Source organism: Drosophila serrata, unplaced genomic scaffold, assembly GCF_035046125.1.
Source record: "Drosophila serrata isolate PLE 108 unplaced genomic scaffold, ASM3504612v1 contig_184, whole genome shotgun sequence".
Lineage (NCBI taxonomy): Eukaryota > Metazoa > Arthropoda > Insecta > Diptera > Drosophilidae > Drosophila > Drosophila serrata.
This window is the reverse complement of record NW_028257082.1, coordinates 2,737,725-2,754,246: the sequence shown is the minus strand read 5'-3', so window position 1 is coordinate 2,754,246 and position 16,522 is coordinate 2,737,725. Positions and strand designations below refer to the sequence as shown.

The 16,522-nt window shown below is 40.6% G+C and overlaps 1 protein-coding gene across 1 annotated transcript; it reads left to right on the top strand.

The window, feature by feature from the left end:
- Window positions 1-22: 22 nt before the first annotated feature.
- Hil (peptidase hillarin) lies at window positions 23-16,521 on the top strand. The gene is made up of 9 exons (XM_020951000.2): window positions 23-176; window positions 5,169-5,638; window positions 6,886-7,027; window positions 7,092-7,291; window positions 13,697-14,691; window positions 14,750-15,236; window positions 15,379-15,492; window positions 15,567-15,730; window positions 15,809-16,521. Exons 2-9 carry the CDS (start codon window positions 5,450-5,452, stop codon window positions 15,975-15,977), a joined length of 2,460 nt encoding a protein of 819 aa, XP_020806659.1. The 5' UTR covers window positions 23-176; window positions 5,169-5,449; the 3' UTR covers window positions 15,978-16,521.
- The last annotated feature ends 1 nt before the right edge of the window (window position 16,522 follows it).

The following is a 16,522-nucleotide window of genomic DNA, read 5'->3' as shown; positions in this document are numbered from 1 at the left end:
TACCTTTCTGAGGTTCGGCTCAGCGATGGAGTAGCTTACAGTCTCAAAGCGATCGGGAAACGGACTGAACGGTTCAGCGGCGGTCGGTGTGCGTGTGCTCGAATCTTGTGCCTGTGTTACTGAACGCGCTCCAGTGTGTGTCTCTGTTTTTGCGCCTGCGCCTGTGTCTGTGTTTGGTAATGAAATTTTGTTACATTCCCAATGCCCGAAACCTGCTGCCCGCCATGCCAAGACTGATGGAGCCACACAAAAATGCCGAAAATGTGATAAAACAAAGCGCAGAATCGGAATTTCAAAGACGGACCTTGCGAACCGAGTTAAGCTCTGCTCTCCCCCTTTGTGTGTGTATATGTGCTTGGATCTCGTTGGGACTCGGATCTCTCGATACGAGTGTGTCTATTTCTCTGGGTGCGTGTGTGTGTGTGTGAGTGAGAGTGGGTTAGTGGTAGTGCGAGCGAGTTAGTGTGAGTGTGTGGTGTATGAAATTTATCATAAATACTTTTGCACAAAGCGCGCCCCTCTGCAGAAGAAAGTTGTTTAGCATAGTTTATGCGTAAAAGTAATAGAGTAGAGGCGATAGGAGACCCAGTGCAAGACGAAAGAGAGGGGGAAAGAAGGGAGAGTAAAGCAGAGCGAGAGAGTGAGAGAGAGGAAGCCAGAAGTGTGTCAAAAAGGGCCTAGAACTTACTGCATCAACAACAACAACACAATGGTCCAACGAGAGCTGCTCCCAAACGTCGCGTGTGGATAATCAAGGCGAAAATGCTCGTAACAAAAACAATAACGAAGCTAGAGGAGATAATTTAGGAAAAACTGGAACGAACACCGCGCGGCAGACACGAAAAAGTGAAAGATTGCAAGCTGACGTTTGAAGCTGCGACTGCGTCACGGCATAAACACACACACACACACATTGGCATACGTCAAACGTCAGCCCGCTGTAACACACATACACACACACTAAAGCAGGGCGGTTAGAAGCCACCACCACCTGTCATGGGCGCTGGTTGCACCACCCTTTCCGCCCTTTGCCACTGCCTATCTCCCCACACCCATGTCTGTTTGTGTGTTTGTTTTAGCCAATTATTTCGGACGGCTCATAAATAATTTTCGGTGTTTGTGCTTCTAATTTATCGTCAGCGAAATGGGCGATTTCTAAAAGCACTTCGTTGTTCCCTTCAATTAGCGACTCTGCAATTGGCACAACGCCAAGTACCTTACCTGGCTGATCTTGAATTTGCGCAAGCAATTCTCACGCTTTTCGAGCACGGGGGAGACTCTCTAAAGGAGAAGTTGTTGTGTTTTCTAATATTTGAAGTTTTTTTTTTTCGTTTTGTTTTTTGCTCTTTAAATCTGCTAGTTTAACTTTACATAGATTTAGAATCACTGCCTTTACTTATGATATATATAAAGGTGTTTTAAAAGCTGGGAACCTAGTTCCTGATAAAAGACTATAGACTTTACAATTAATTTAGATATTTTACAGCGCAGAGCTGCTGATAAAATAAAAGCACTATTTATATTTTATATATTCTAACAGATTGTTTAGTATATCTCATTAAGATTCTATTACAGCTATAAAATTCATAGGTTTCAAGATCAAGAACAAGTTTTTTTTTTATCTAAGTCTGATTCTAAATTAAAATTACTACTCAATTTACATCATTTGCATTAGTTTTTGGTTTTTATAATTAAATTTTAAAGAATTCTATTTTACTTGTTAAATTTAAATTGCGTTTATGTGGACACTACAATTAATTGATATCAAACCTAGTATTTTTATACCCTTGCTGGGTATTATAATATTAGTCATAAGGTTAAACGCAGCGAAAAAAGCATTTCCGACCCTATAAAGTATATATATTCTTGATCAGAATTAACAGCCGAATCGATCTAGCTATATCCGACTAAAATGTATTTTTTTTCAAAATTTTGAAAATTTTATAAGGGGTTACATCATTAAAATTGCCAAAAATTTATAAAAATTTAAATATTTTTAAATTCTAAATTTAGTATGCAGATTTAATAACCTAGTAAAAACCAGCATAGAACAGCTTTCAGAATTAAAATTAATGATTTTTTGGCATAGTTATGAGATTTTTAAACTATGATTTGGGGACAAAATTGTCTGTTTTTATACCTTTTAGCTGGTTATAATAATTTTATTCAGAAACTTATAACAGCATCAACAAACGCAATATGCAGATGTCTTAGCACTAGAAACAGAAACTACAGAAACAGCACTAGCACAGAAAAGCTTTCCGAATTAAAAATAATGCTGTTTTGACTTAATTATGATGTTTGAAAAACTTAGATTTTTAAAGAAAACTGTCAGTTTTTATACCTTTTTGGCAGAGTATGGCTTCAGTCAGAAGATTAAAACACAGTGAAGGAGTCATTTCCGACCCTATGAACCATATATATTCTTGATCAGCATCAACAGCCCAGTCGTTCTGGCCATGTCTGGTCAAAAAATAAATTTTTGACATTTTTCCGAAAATTGAAAATTTTGTAAGGGGTTACATCATTAAAATTGCCAAAATTTGACAAAAAATTGAATTTTTTAAATTTGAAAACTGGGTATGCAGCTTTGTTAATCTACTAAAAACTAGCATAGAACAGCTTTCCGAATTAAAATTAATGATTTTTTGGCTAAGTTATGAGTTTTTTAAACTTTGATTTCTTGAGAAAATTATCATATAAAAATATTAGTAACTATCGAATCGAAAGAATGCCAATATTGTAAGCTTAGTTATGCTCAATTTCCGGTTGGATCCTATTAATTAATTACAAACTCCACGGGTATATAAACTTCAGCTTTCCGAAGTTAGTTTCCTTTAATGTTTATACCTCTTTTTAGGAAATAAATCTGCATTTTCCAGTAATATAATAATTCTTTGAGCAACAGCATTCACAGTTCTTCTCCCTTAACTTAATTCATATGCATTCTATTTTAATTTTAAAATGTTAGGGAAATAACCAATACATATACAATTAGGTAAATACATGCATTATGAATTGATATCACTAAATTTTATTAAAAAGTCACAGGTAAAACCTATCAACGTGCTGGGGGACCCATGACTTTGACTGTGATGTTTGTTTTTGAGTGTTGTTAGCTTGTATTTCTCCTCATATCTCCCTCTGCACTCTTTCGAAGTGACGCAATCATTTGCATTTTATTTTAATTTCTATGATTGTTTCACTGCCTGGCTGAATAACCAGTTGCTGGTTGTCGCGTTGTTTCTGCTTTGCTGTTGTGTTTCCCTGCATCTATCAAAACTTTGTATCTGGCTTTAATGTGATTAGCCGCGGCAATTATGCCAATTCAAGTTCATTATGATGATGATGTGGTTGCTGCTGCAGCTAACTGTTATTATTGGTATTTATTTAATTGTCATTGTTAGCGTTTCGTAAGGCAATAGCACCAATAGCGGCCGCGAAACGAAAGACTTAGGCAACAAACTCGTTCGGCCAAATTGAATCCAAAGCGGCTCGCCCCATGCAAATGCTTCCGACCGCTTATCAATTTATTTAAATTTCCCGATTGCCAACAATTGTCTGTGTAGAGCAACTTTCGTTTTTGCCTTTTGTATATCATTGTGCTGCTGCTGCTTCTCCTTTTGTCATTTGTTATTATTGTTTATTTTCGTGGCATTTCATCCGCATTCAGGTGGAAAAGAAACCAAAAGCAAGCACGGAACAGCGGAGATAATGCGATGCCATTGGAGAATTATTCTATGTGAGCAAGGCGGCTTCTCGGGTTGCTGCCACCTTTACCTGGCTTCTTAGTCACACCCAAGTGACCATGCTGGCTGCCACCACCAAGTGTGATGTAAGTCGCACGAGGCGTTTTGTCAATGCCGCCCCCCTAGCTAATTTCCCCAGCTTTGCGGAGGGTCCTCCCTCGGCTGTCGTATCCATGTCCATTACAATTATCATTACACGCTAATTATGCCAAAGGCATAGCATAATTGGACCATTCAATCACACCGATTGCGATCGCATCAAGAGATCAAGCTGAGCCACTCTTATTTAGTTTGTCTTTTTCGTCGCACTCGTGGGCGTTGCCATTCATGGAACGTGAACTGTTGATTGATATTCGGTTTGATGCGGGGGCCGAGAACAAAACCAGGGGGGGCGGGGAGATTATTGATCAGTTAGTCATCAGCGTCACCATCGGAGAGGTGTCGAGTGGTGGTCAGCCCTCGCCCCACCGATTCACACATCAATTTGTATTGCCTCACATTCGCTGCGCTCGATCAGGAGGCGACCTCAAAAGCGGAACAAAATTTAATTCACAGCCAATCAAAATAATTTGGTGTTACAAAATCGACGAGCGGCCTTCGCCGCATTTGCATTTTCCCCATTTCCATTTCGAGGCATTTTCCATTAGTGCAGCAGCTGCGGCGGGCATGCAATCCGCGGATCAGCAACCTTCGCTGGGGGAAACGGTGTTGCAACTGGCGCTAATCGTAAGGAGGCCTTGCCACCCCCCAGTCCAACCCGTCTTGGCGTTCATTAAACTTTGGAAAGAAAGCAAAACGATGACGATGACTCCGAGTGAGCCGCATTTGTTTTAATTTTGGTCAAAGCAACTCACGCCGCAACAGCAGCCACAATGCATTCAATAAAAGTTACATGCAGTCTGACTTTTTTCCACTTCAATTTAATTGTTGAAACCAAACAAAAAGAAACATAGAAAACCGAAAGGAAACCTGCCAGCAACAATCGCGTCAATTAATCAAATGGAAAATGCAACTTTTGTCGGTGCCAGGCGGCAGGCGGCAGTTGCACGAGTTGCAAGTTGCAACAAAAGCAGCAGCAGCAGCAACGTCAAGTTCAATTGTGGCACGTTCGAGGCAAACTCGAACTCTCCCAGCGAGGTCAATGGCAAGGCGAAACGGTTTCGGGTCCCACCAGCAAGGCGACCCTTTTCCGCGCCAATTTCTTGTCCACCGTGTCCAGTTAATTAAAATTCATTAATAATCTGCTCAGAGCCAAAATAAATGAAAGTTTTTTTTTGGCTCGGCCGACGCCTGCGCAGTTGGCAGACTTGTGTTGTTTTGGGCCTGATTTGGTCTTGGCCGAGAAGTCTAATCGCAGCTCGAATAGGAAATCTCCATCCCACTCAGCCAGTAATAGTTTTGGTCATTTTCGTTGGACAGCTTCTGCCAGCAGCGATTTGGACGGATGACGAGGATGAGCGGATGAGCGGATGATGGCCGAAAGTGTCTGCGTCGCCCCCAGAACCAAAAGCTTCACTGCAAACTCGATAAACCAGCCTGGAGCAGCAGCCGCCTCGCAGAATACCCCGTAAATTCCGCGCCAAGTGAAATTAGAAGAGGAAAAGAAAAGTGACAAACTCAACAGGTACCCGAAACCAGTCGGAAGCTGCCACAAGCCACAAGCCAAGACAAGAAAAGACATACACACACACGGCGGCACTATGTATCGGCCAAATTTCTACGAGTCAACTTGCCTGCGGTGCAGCGAGACCGTCTATCAGGTGGATCGTGTGGGGCCTCTCAAGGATTTCACATTCTTCCATTCCGGTTGCTTCAAATGCGTGCACTGCGGCACCAAGCTGACGCTCAAGACGTATTTCAATAATCAGCACAAGCAGGATGACAAAGAGGTAAGTGCCACCGCCAGAGAGTTGCCTCCAGTGAGAGTCTGCCTCGCATAGAGATGGGAACGGAGACGGAGACGAACTGAAACGAAAGACTTAGGCGACAAACGCGCTAGGCTAAATATTTGCACAGCTGCCATATGCAAAAATGGAATTCGAACGACACATTTTTCTTTTTCTCTTTTTTTTTTTGTGTGCCTATGCATAATAATAAATAACTTCGTTATTGCACTGTGCCGAGGCGCAAATGTGTGTCAGTGCGGTCTGTCATTCATATGCAATATAGATAGACGTTCAGTAATGCATATACAGTGCGTTTCGTAGCTAAAATGACTGCGGTGAGCGAATAGCTTAAAGTCTAGGAAAAGGTATAGATAATCGTTAAAATCTTGCAAATGCACAAATATCTTAAATAACTATAACCTTTATTTGTATGCAGAAATATTATTGCAATATAAATAACTTTAATCAGTACTCCCAGCCACAATATTTTGTTTTTTCATGGGTTTGAGCTTCCAGATCTAGGAAACTATTCACATATCCAAATACTGACTCTAATTTATTATATTAAACCTGATACTTTCGAGCAGTTAACTTTGCTATCTATCTATCTACAAATTTAGAAGGTGGGTGCTATGTTTAGGAACTTACTTGAAATATAATGATTAGATATAAAAACTTGCATCAACTTTCTTCATTGGAGAAGCTTAACTCAGCTAATCATTAAAATATTACATAAACTTTACAACTATCTATTTAATTTTCCATTAATTTGAAGTACTCTTTCTTATACAGAGTATATAGCTTCTTTTTATTTATTAGAGGTTATAAATTCCTGTAAGTTATTTATATTTATTAATTTATACCCCAAGTTGTTTGTACTCACTGTACTCAGGCCCATGTTTGTGGTTGCATGTCTATTACCACCTGCTGTGTGTAGGTGAAGCGGTTAAAGTTGCATTTGCAAGCGACTGACTTTTGGGGTCTGCTCACGCACTCAAAGCGAAACCCAATAAGGCTAAGGGGGTATATTGATTTGGTCGGTGCCTGTAACAGTACAGTGATTCAGCTGAAAATTCCTTTATGCTTAAGGAAAAACGTTAATTGTAGATGACTATCTGGAGAGCATTAGGAAAACCTAAAGAGGAGGGTTTTAGGTTCAATGGCCTCAGAGTACTTACTTAAAAATTAACTTGAATTACGAAGCAATGGGAAATGTGTACAATAACTATTGAAATACTTTACCATTTCAGGTATATTGCAGTTCACATGTACCAAAGAGCGGACCCGGTCATCTTGACCAGACCTCCGTGGGCATTCGTCAGGCCCTGAATGCGCCGCGCACCAACAAATTTGTGAACGAGCAAATCCGGGGCACACGGAGCGAGATCGATGGTTAGTTTGGATCTCTTGATTGATTCCTTTGGTAACTCAGCTCTTCTTTGGGGGATTTCTGCAGGTGGCCCATTGGGAGGCTCACGTCAGTCCACACCCAATGGCTACGGCGGAAGGGAGGTGAGCTCTCCATCGCAGAATGACTCCGACTACAAATATGGGCGCTTCGATGCCAGTGCCCTTCACATCGCCCACGCCCTCAAGCAAACGGAGATCCAAAAGGCCTATAATAAGGCGCGCGAGAAGCCCATCGATTTCTACCTGGTAAGCGCTGCTCGGTTACAAATCAGAATGTCCATATATATGTATATATATGCATTTAATAGCTGTAAGTAGGGGCAATCCATCCGCTGAGATGCGGAGCCAAGTGGCCGCAAATTAAGAGAATATTTAGTGCAGAACATCTAATGAAATTTTAAGTGGCTAGCGGGGCCAGCAGCTGGTCAAGTGTGTATCTCCCATTCTCTCCAAGCTTCACCGATTGTGCAATGTTCCTGGGCACACACACTCAGTAGTCGAGAGCTTAATTAATGCACTGCCTCCGCAGAGTTGTGATTATGTAGGCTAGTGTGCCTTAAACTCCCATATCTGTGTGTTTGTTGTTACCCAAGTGTTTTGACCGATTCCCGAACCATCCGTAAACAAAATATAGCCAAGAACGGGTTAGAACGGCAACAAAGATGGGTGAAACAGGAAATTAAGAATATATTAAGCATTGCTCTTAATATATTCTTAAAGACTCCTTGTTAAGTGAAGGTCACTTGCTGAAAAGAGAAAGAATATCCAAATCAATTATTTAGAATATAATTCTTTCAATTTATGGATTCCTTAAATTTCTGTATAATATATCTATATAAATCCGGATAATGTATACAACTATCTGAAGTTATGAAGTCATGAAGTTATGACCCCACATCTTTGCCATAAAATAGGTATCCTTTTGGGGGTTTAAAAATCGAAACCGGGATTTAAATTAAACATTTTATACTCCAACCCAAGACAGTTAAATTTAATACCCAACTGATCTAGTTAGTGGAAATCCGGCAGTCTTGACGGGATGATCTCTCGGACAGATTATAATTTATTAGTTCGACTTGGAGCGGGTACAAGTTGCTTGCGTTTATCGGTGCTCGCATCTTTATCCATGACTTGGCACTTGCCACAACTGGAATGGTAATCCCCGCCTGATGCTCGGGTGAAAGCATTATAATCGCATTTTACGTAAAAACGAAATTCAAATCGCACACGTTTTGCCTTTCCTTGACTCACAACTCGCCTGCCTGCTGCTGCCTGCCATTGCGAATGCCGAAAACCGATTTTTCTTTCACTTTCGAGAATGCCACACGCGACTGACCACCATCAGCCACCGCCACCACCAAATCCGAATCCAAGATCCCAGCAGCACCACACCACTGAGACCAGCACCACCGCGGGCAGAGACAGCGGCAAATATTTTATTGCAACGCTCAATTTAACAAATTTCGAACAGGTGTCTGATGGCACACATGAACCGCACTAACAGACGCCGCCAGACAGCGAACAAGAAAAATATGTGAAAAACTGCATGCATGCGATCATTAAAAATTGTACATGTTTTACAACTGCCACGCACACTCACAAGTACTCACGCCCCCATATCCTCACCCTCACCCTCACCCTCACGCTGGGCTGGGCTGGGCGCACTATTTCGGCAGCATGGATTTCCATACACAGCAGAGGCCAAAATTATAATTAACATCTCCCATTTGAATATGAAAACTAAACGGAAGAATAACTTCAGTAGGCCGAATTTTATATACCTTTGCCGTTTGCAAATTAATTATAGGATCGAATAGGAAATCGATAATAATTAAACTTAAAATATTCCCATTCTTTGAGTTTTTCATATTTTTATATGACAATTTGTCCCACAAATTAAAGAATTAAAAGTTCATAACTTAGCCAAAAATCCATTAATTTCAAATCGGAAAGCTGTCCTGTCTTAGTTTTTATTAGGTTAATAAATCTGCATTTAAAATTTTAGAAAATTAAAAATTTTGCCAATTTTTGACAATTTTAATGATGTAACCCCTTATCGTTTTTTCAAAAAATTGAACAAATTTTCAAAATGTATTTTTCGACCAAACAGGGCTAGATCGATTCAGCTATTACTCCTGATCAAGAATATATATGATTTATAGGGTCGGAAATGACTGCTTTAGTGCGTTACAAGCTTTCGACTGAAATTATAATACCCTAAAAAGGTTATTCGATTTTAGGTAGATCTAGCATACATGGCGTATACGTAACTTGAAAACCTTTAAATTAAGTATACGCCATGTGTGTATTGAGGAAGAAGAGTTTAAAAATGTATAAAGTAGTAGTTGAAAAACAAGTTTAGCAATTCAATTATAAGATCGAATCGGAAATCGATTATAACTAAGCTTCAAATATTCGATATTTTTAAGAATTTGTATATTAAAATGTTCGAAAAATCAAAGTTTAAAAACTCATAACTAAGCTAAAAATCCATTAATTTTAAATCGGAATGCTGTCCCATGTTAGTTTTTATTAGGTTAATAAATCTGCATACTTAATTTGGAATATAAAAAGATTCAAATTTTTATTAATTTTTGACAATTTTAACGATGTAACCCCTTATAAAATTTTCAAAATTTTGAAAAAAATAAATTTTAGCCAGACAGCTAGATTGATTCGGCTGTTAATTCTGATCAAGAATATATATGATTTATAGGGTCGGAAATGCTTTTCTCACAGTGTTATAAGCTTAGGATTAAAATTCAAATACCCTACAAGGGTATAATTAATTATTTTTTGTTGACAAATGTTATTAAATATTTAGAAGTCGGATTCGCTCCATAGCTTAACATATTTTTTGAATTGTTTATAATTAAAAGTATCTGCTTTACTATTTTGCTATCCGTGCTTGTCCGACCGCGAGTGCAGCGGCACAGACGCGGCCAAGACAATGCTACCGCCACAGTTACACTCGGCGTCACTTGTTTTTCCGGCTGCGCTGCTGCCGTTTGCTAAATCTAAATTATGCGCAGCACAGTGAAAGTAACGGCGAACGAAGCCAGCAGCCGCTTTTCCAGTGATTACCAGAGAGTGGAGCGCCCCATTCTGCTAAGCTTGAGTAGCTTGTATTGTCGCTCTCCCTACACGGAAAGAAAAACATATTGCACATATATCAAACAGGATTTTAGGATAATTTATCTAAATTTTATTATCTCTCCAATCGGTAAATGAAAACATTTAGTATCTACCTATTAAGAGATAATATCTCGTAAAAGATTATATATATTTTGGATAATGTCTACTAATTTTAAATGCAAAGTTTAAGTTAGTAAAAATCAATATGATTGCTTAGGTTTATCTATTATTCGTTCCGCAAAGGGTTCTTAAATAAATCAAGCTTTATAAATTGTGAGCTATTTTTTACACTGTAGTTGTAATGATTATAAATTTCAAACATATCTTTTCTTACTGTGCTTTCTTTTTCCTTCTCTCTCTCTCTCTCTCTGTATTGGTCCACTCTTTCCACCTCTCTTCGGCCGCCCTTATGCAATGCACGCGTTTTTAAACGCCATGTAATCGCCGTGTAATTTGACGCGGCAATTCCATATAAAAAACTCTCACGCAGGCGCAGCCGTAGCCGCAAACGCAGACACTTCCTCATAGCTGGAAAGCTCTTTGCCAATTTACGATTTATGCCACTGTTTTGGTTTCTGTTTTGGTTACTTTGCCATTTATTTGTATTTTTGGTCTGGGCCCGCTTGCGCAATAATTAATTTCAACATTTTTGGACTTTCGTTTTCGTTTTGGCTCTGATTTGATTTTCCCCCCACAGCGTTGCTCTTTTCGCCGCCTTTTGTCACCGTGGGCGTCGCATAACTGTCGGTGTTTCTGGCCCGGGCTTTATGGTCATATTTAAAATCCGCTCAAAAGCCGCTCACGCAATGCCCGTCGTCATCGCTTTTGACCATTGTCACTGGGCCTTTGAACCGTTTAGTTTCAGGTGTTTCTATATTTTCAGTTTTTTGTTGTTGTTTTTTGCTTCTGCGGCTGCTCATTACCTTTGCTGGCTTTGTTTCATATTTATTGTTTGAACTTGACATTGAAATTTGGTTTTAATTACGCATTGTTGTTACCACTGTGTGCTGCATGGCGCTAAATGCTTTCCGAGTGATACATATTCCCATGCGGAAGTCATAATTTAGCCATTAAGCCATGTGGTCAAAAACGAAAGGAAATTAAATGCAGCTTGCAGAATGGTTATTATATACAAATGTATAAGCCAACGTTGAGAATTGGCTAAAATGAGTCAGGCAATTGTTAGTAAACAGTATGCGAAACCTTCTATTATGTGCATGCTTCTGGGTTAAAGTAGTATTTACTAAAAGTCAATTAAAACTAGTTTGGGTAGAAACGGACAGATGGACAGACGGGCATGGCTAGATCGACTCGGCTGTTGATCCTGATCAAGAATATATATACTTTATATAGTCGGAGGTGCCTCCTTCACTGCGTTGCAAACTTCTGACTGAAATTATAATACCCTGCAAGGGTATAAAAAAAGAAAAGGAAACAAACAATAATTTAATATAAACCATATTTTCATGTATCTTGACTTTTTTGGGCCTTGTTTTGGTTTCAATTATCAAGAGATATTTTATTAACGTCTTACCTTAAATAAGAAAACTATAATTTTTATGATTGCCACATCCACTTGATTAAAGTCTATCAACCACCAAGCACTAGATTAGTAATCTATATAAAAAACACACAAAAAGAAGAAGAAAACTACACTTCCTCTAGCTAGAGCCTTGCTTAAGTGTAAGACTTGAGAATCGCAGAGGAGAGCGCTCTATGTACCAAATAGTTAAACAAAGCCTATCTTTCAGTCGAAAGCTTGAAACTTTGTGATGGAGTCATTTCCGATCCTATTATTCATATATATTTTTGATCAGCATCAACAGCCGACTCGATCTAGCCATGGTTGCCACATCCACTTGATCAAAGTCTATCAACCACCAAGCACTAAATTAGTAATTTATATAAAAGAAGAAGAAGAAAACTACACTTCCTCTAGCTAGAGCCTTGCTTAAGTGTAAGACTTGAGAATCGCAGAGGAGAGCGCTCTATGTACCAAATAGTTAAACAAAGCCTATCTTTCAGTCGAAAGCTTGAAACTTTGTGATGGAGTCATTTCCGATCCTATTATTCATATATATTTTTGATCAGCATCAACAGCCGACTCGATCTAGCCATGGTTGCCACATCCACTTGATCAAAGTCTATCAACCACCAAGCACTAAATTAGTAATTTATATAAAAGAAGAAGAAGAAAACTACACTTCCTCTAGCTAGAGCCTTGCTTAAGTGTAAGACTTGAGAATCGCAGAGGAGAGCGCTCTATGTACCAAATAATTAAGCAAAGCCTATCTTTCAGTCGAAAGCTTGAAACTTAGTGAAGGAGTCATTTCCGATCCTATTATTCATATATACTCTTGATCAGCATCAACAGCCGAATCGATCTAGCCAGGTCCGGCATAAATTTAATTTTTTCAAATTTTTTGACAATTTTTAATTTTTATAAGGGGTATCGTTAAAATGGTGAAAAATTTACGAAAAGTTGAATTTTTTTAATTTTTAAATTGAGTATGCAGATTTGTTACCCTAATAAAAACTGAAATTAATGCATTTTTGGCTTAGTTATGATATATTTAATATTTGACCTCTTAATACTTAGCTAACTTCAAAGGTATTAAGAAAATTATTATGTTTTTTTTTTGTATATAAAATAAGTTTTTAAAATATGAAGTGTACTTACCTTGAACTTCTATGAGTATGAATCCCTACAATATAAATTATATATATTTATGATTAAAAACAATGAAGTAACACCTGTCTGTGCCTCCTTCACTGCGTTGCAAACTTCTGACTGAAATTATAATACCCTGCAAGGGTATAAATATCTAAAATACTGTTTTTATCTGCTAAAAACGATATAACATTTAAAGTATTATAAAGATCGTAATAATAAATTCTTGTAAATTTTAATTGATATTTTCCATTGGCAATTATGTTATAGTTTTTCGATAAAATAGATTAGATTACAATATTACCAATAGGCAAAGCTGTGAAACGCCTGAACAGGTTCATAAACTGCTTGAAATCGAGCTAAAAAAATATATACAGCCCCCTTTTTTCATTTTACATTCAATTAAGTATAATTAGTTATAATAATAATTAAACTAAACACATTAAGATATATTTGTATACTGTTATTTTTTACCGACCTCAAGTTAATGCTTGGCTAAGCTACAGGTTCGCTGGACCACCGGTTATTATCGATTTTGAGAGCCACAATTATCAGTTGAAGCACGCAATGCGTGGTGCAGAAAATCTGTGTGGGAGGAAAAAGGGTAGGTGGGTGGTGGGGAGTCTTTAAAGAAGATGCAACTGCACTCGGGGGTGGGGCCTAATGTCAGACATTGAGCCGGGCTGGGGGCAGCTCAAGCGTGGCATTATAATTAGCCAAGTTAACAAGCCAAGCATTGCAAAAACAACAAACAAAACGCTCGCAATGCAATCAACGAAAATGCAGCTTTCTCCAAAGAAAAAAAAAATCCCAACTCACTCATTCGCTTTTCTCCCACCTTCTAGGCTCGAGAGGAGCAGGCACATCTCGAGATGAAGCACCGCAAGGAGGAGGACGACCTGTACCGGAAGTTTGCCCGCAAGCGAGAAGAGGAGGACCGCAAGATCCAGAACGAATTCCAGGACGAATGGGAGCGTGAGCTGCAGCGGCTCACCCACAAATTCGAGAAGGAGCTGGCCACCTCGCGTCGCAGCCGGGACGAAGCCAATATCCTTACACTGCGACACGAGCAGCAGAAGGAGGACCTCGAGAAGAACATGACGCTGCGGCGCAGCAAGAAAAAGGAGAGCATCACCCGCAAGATGCTGGAGCACGAGAGGTACGAGACCGCCGCCTTGGTGGATCGCCAGTCCAGCGAGATGCTGGAGCTGATCAGTGCCCGGCGATCGGAGTACATGCAGAGCGAGAGCATCTTCCTGGACGATGAGTTCAGCGAGGGAGCCGTGCCCATCGAGTATCCGCTGAATGCCCCGATTCCAGCTCCACCGGCGGTCAGCAAATTCCAGATATACACCGATCCCATTGAGTTCGAGGACGTGGACCGCATTGCCATCTCGGTGGCCCAGGAGGATCAGAAGACATTCACAGACCTGGTGCGCCAGCTGGTTGGCCGCTGCACCACGGACATTGAGAAGGCTCGCACCATCTTCCGCTGGATCACGGTTAAGAATCTGAATGCGATGCATTTCGACGATGACTTGCGAGGCGACACTCCAATGGGTCTGCTGCGAGGCATCAAATATGGAACGGAAAGCTACCATGTGCTGTTCAAGCGCCTTTGCAGCTATGCTGGTCTGCATTGCGTCGTCATTAAGGGATATTCCAAGAGTGCCGGCTATCAGCCGGGAGTCAAGTTCCAGGATTCACGCTTCCGCAACTCCTGGAATGCAGTTTACGTTGCTGGAGCCTGGCGTTTTGTCCAGTGCAACTGGGGAGCACGCCACCTGGTCAATGCCAAGGAGGCGCCCAAGCAGGGACGCGGAAAGAACGACAGTCTGCGGTAAGAAAAGTTGTATAACTCCCACAGGGATTATTAATTAATCTTTATATAATTATAGCTACGAGTACGATGACCACTACTTCCTTACCGATCCGCGTGAGTTCATCTACGAGTTCTATCCGCTGCAGGAGGAATGGCAACTGCTAAAGCGTCCCATCACATTGCGAGAGTTTGAGAACCTGCCCTTTGTCCGCTCCCTCTTCTTCCGTTATGGCCTCCACTTTGCGGATGAGGGATACGGAGCTGTGGTCTTCACCGATGACACAGGAGCAGCCACAGTGCGCATCGCCATGCCCACGGATATGCAGAGCTGCCTTATCTTCCACTACAATCTCAAGTTCTACGACAGCGATGAGGAGCTCTCCTATGACGGCGTCTCCCTGAAGAGATTCGTGATGCAGTCGGTCATTGGCAACATTGTGGCGTTCCGGGTACATGCGCCCTGCTCCGGCGCCTTTCTGCTAGACATCTTCGCCAATGCAGTGACACCCCAGGAGTACCTTACCGGCGAGCCCATGAAGTTCAAGTCGGTGTGCAAATTCAAGGTGAGCTATGATTGAAGAGGACGTGAAGCCAACCTTAAAGTAAAACGAATTTGTGGTAACTTAATGGGAGAATGCTTCATTTTGAGTTCAGAATACTCATCAGATTAGATGTGCAGCTTGTGACTCCTTTTATTACTTACAGATTTGCTGCGAGGAGCTGCAGACAGTTATGGTTCCTTTGCCGGATTGCGCAAGCGGAGAATGGGGACCGACGAAGGCCACCCGGCTGTTCGGGCTCATACCCATCACGCATCAGGTGGGTTTGGCTTGGTGATTGGTTATTCTACTGGGTGATTTGATACGAGCACTTCGCTCTGTTTGCCTCCGCAGGATCCGCTTATCTTTGCCGGACGCAGCCTGGACCTGCAATTCCGCATGTCGCGTCCGCTGACAGATTTTATGGCCACGCTGCACAAGAATGGCATCGAGGAGAAGAAGCTGGCCAAGTATGTGACTCACAGCACGCTGGACGACATTGTCACGTTCATCATTAAGTGAGTGCACAGGGAAATGGAAAATTTAATGGTCGCTCATTGCAATCAACTCTCCTTTTCCTTCTCTTTGTGCGATAGCTTCCCCGAGGAGGGCCAATATGGCCTCGACATATACACGCGTGAATTGGGCGCCCCCCAGCACCACCATCAGCACCATAATAACAACAACTCCTCATCCTCCTCCGGCGAGAAACATTTGTTGACGCACTGTTGTAAATATTTAATCAACTCGTCGAAGCGGAATTAAGTCGGCTGCCGATCGGACGCAGGAATGGATACGGGAACGGGATGGATGAATGGATGGGTAGATGGGTTGATGGAGGCATTCTAAGCAAACACACAAACAAAATGCAATATTAATTATAGCCTACACTTAAGCGGAAATTTAACAAACGTTTACCACATCACAAAAATTCATTAAGCAGGTGCTAAAAATGAAAACCCTGGACAATCTGGCGAATCACTTGAATAATCCCTGGTCACGAGAGACAATGAAAACGAAAATGAACATTGATTTTGCTCAACCACAATCGGAACTTGTAAATACTCTAGACTCTAATCATTAGACCTTAAAGATGCCTAGTAATACCAACCCTAAACGCAGCTCTTAATTAACTTGTACACATCTACTGAATAATGCTTAATAATTTATTATATAAAACGCAACGTTGCCCCTTATGCATCAACTTTTATACATATCGTGTATGCCTACGACCTTGATTTAAAATGTTTAATGTTTTTCTGTTTAAGCGTTCATAAAATAATGTGAATAAACCCTTATTATACAAATAG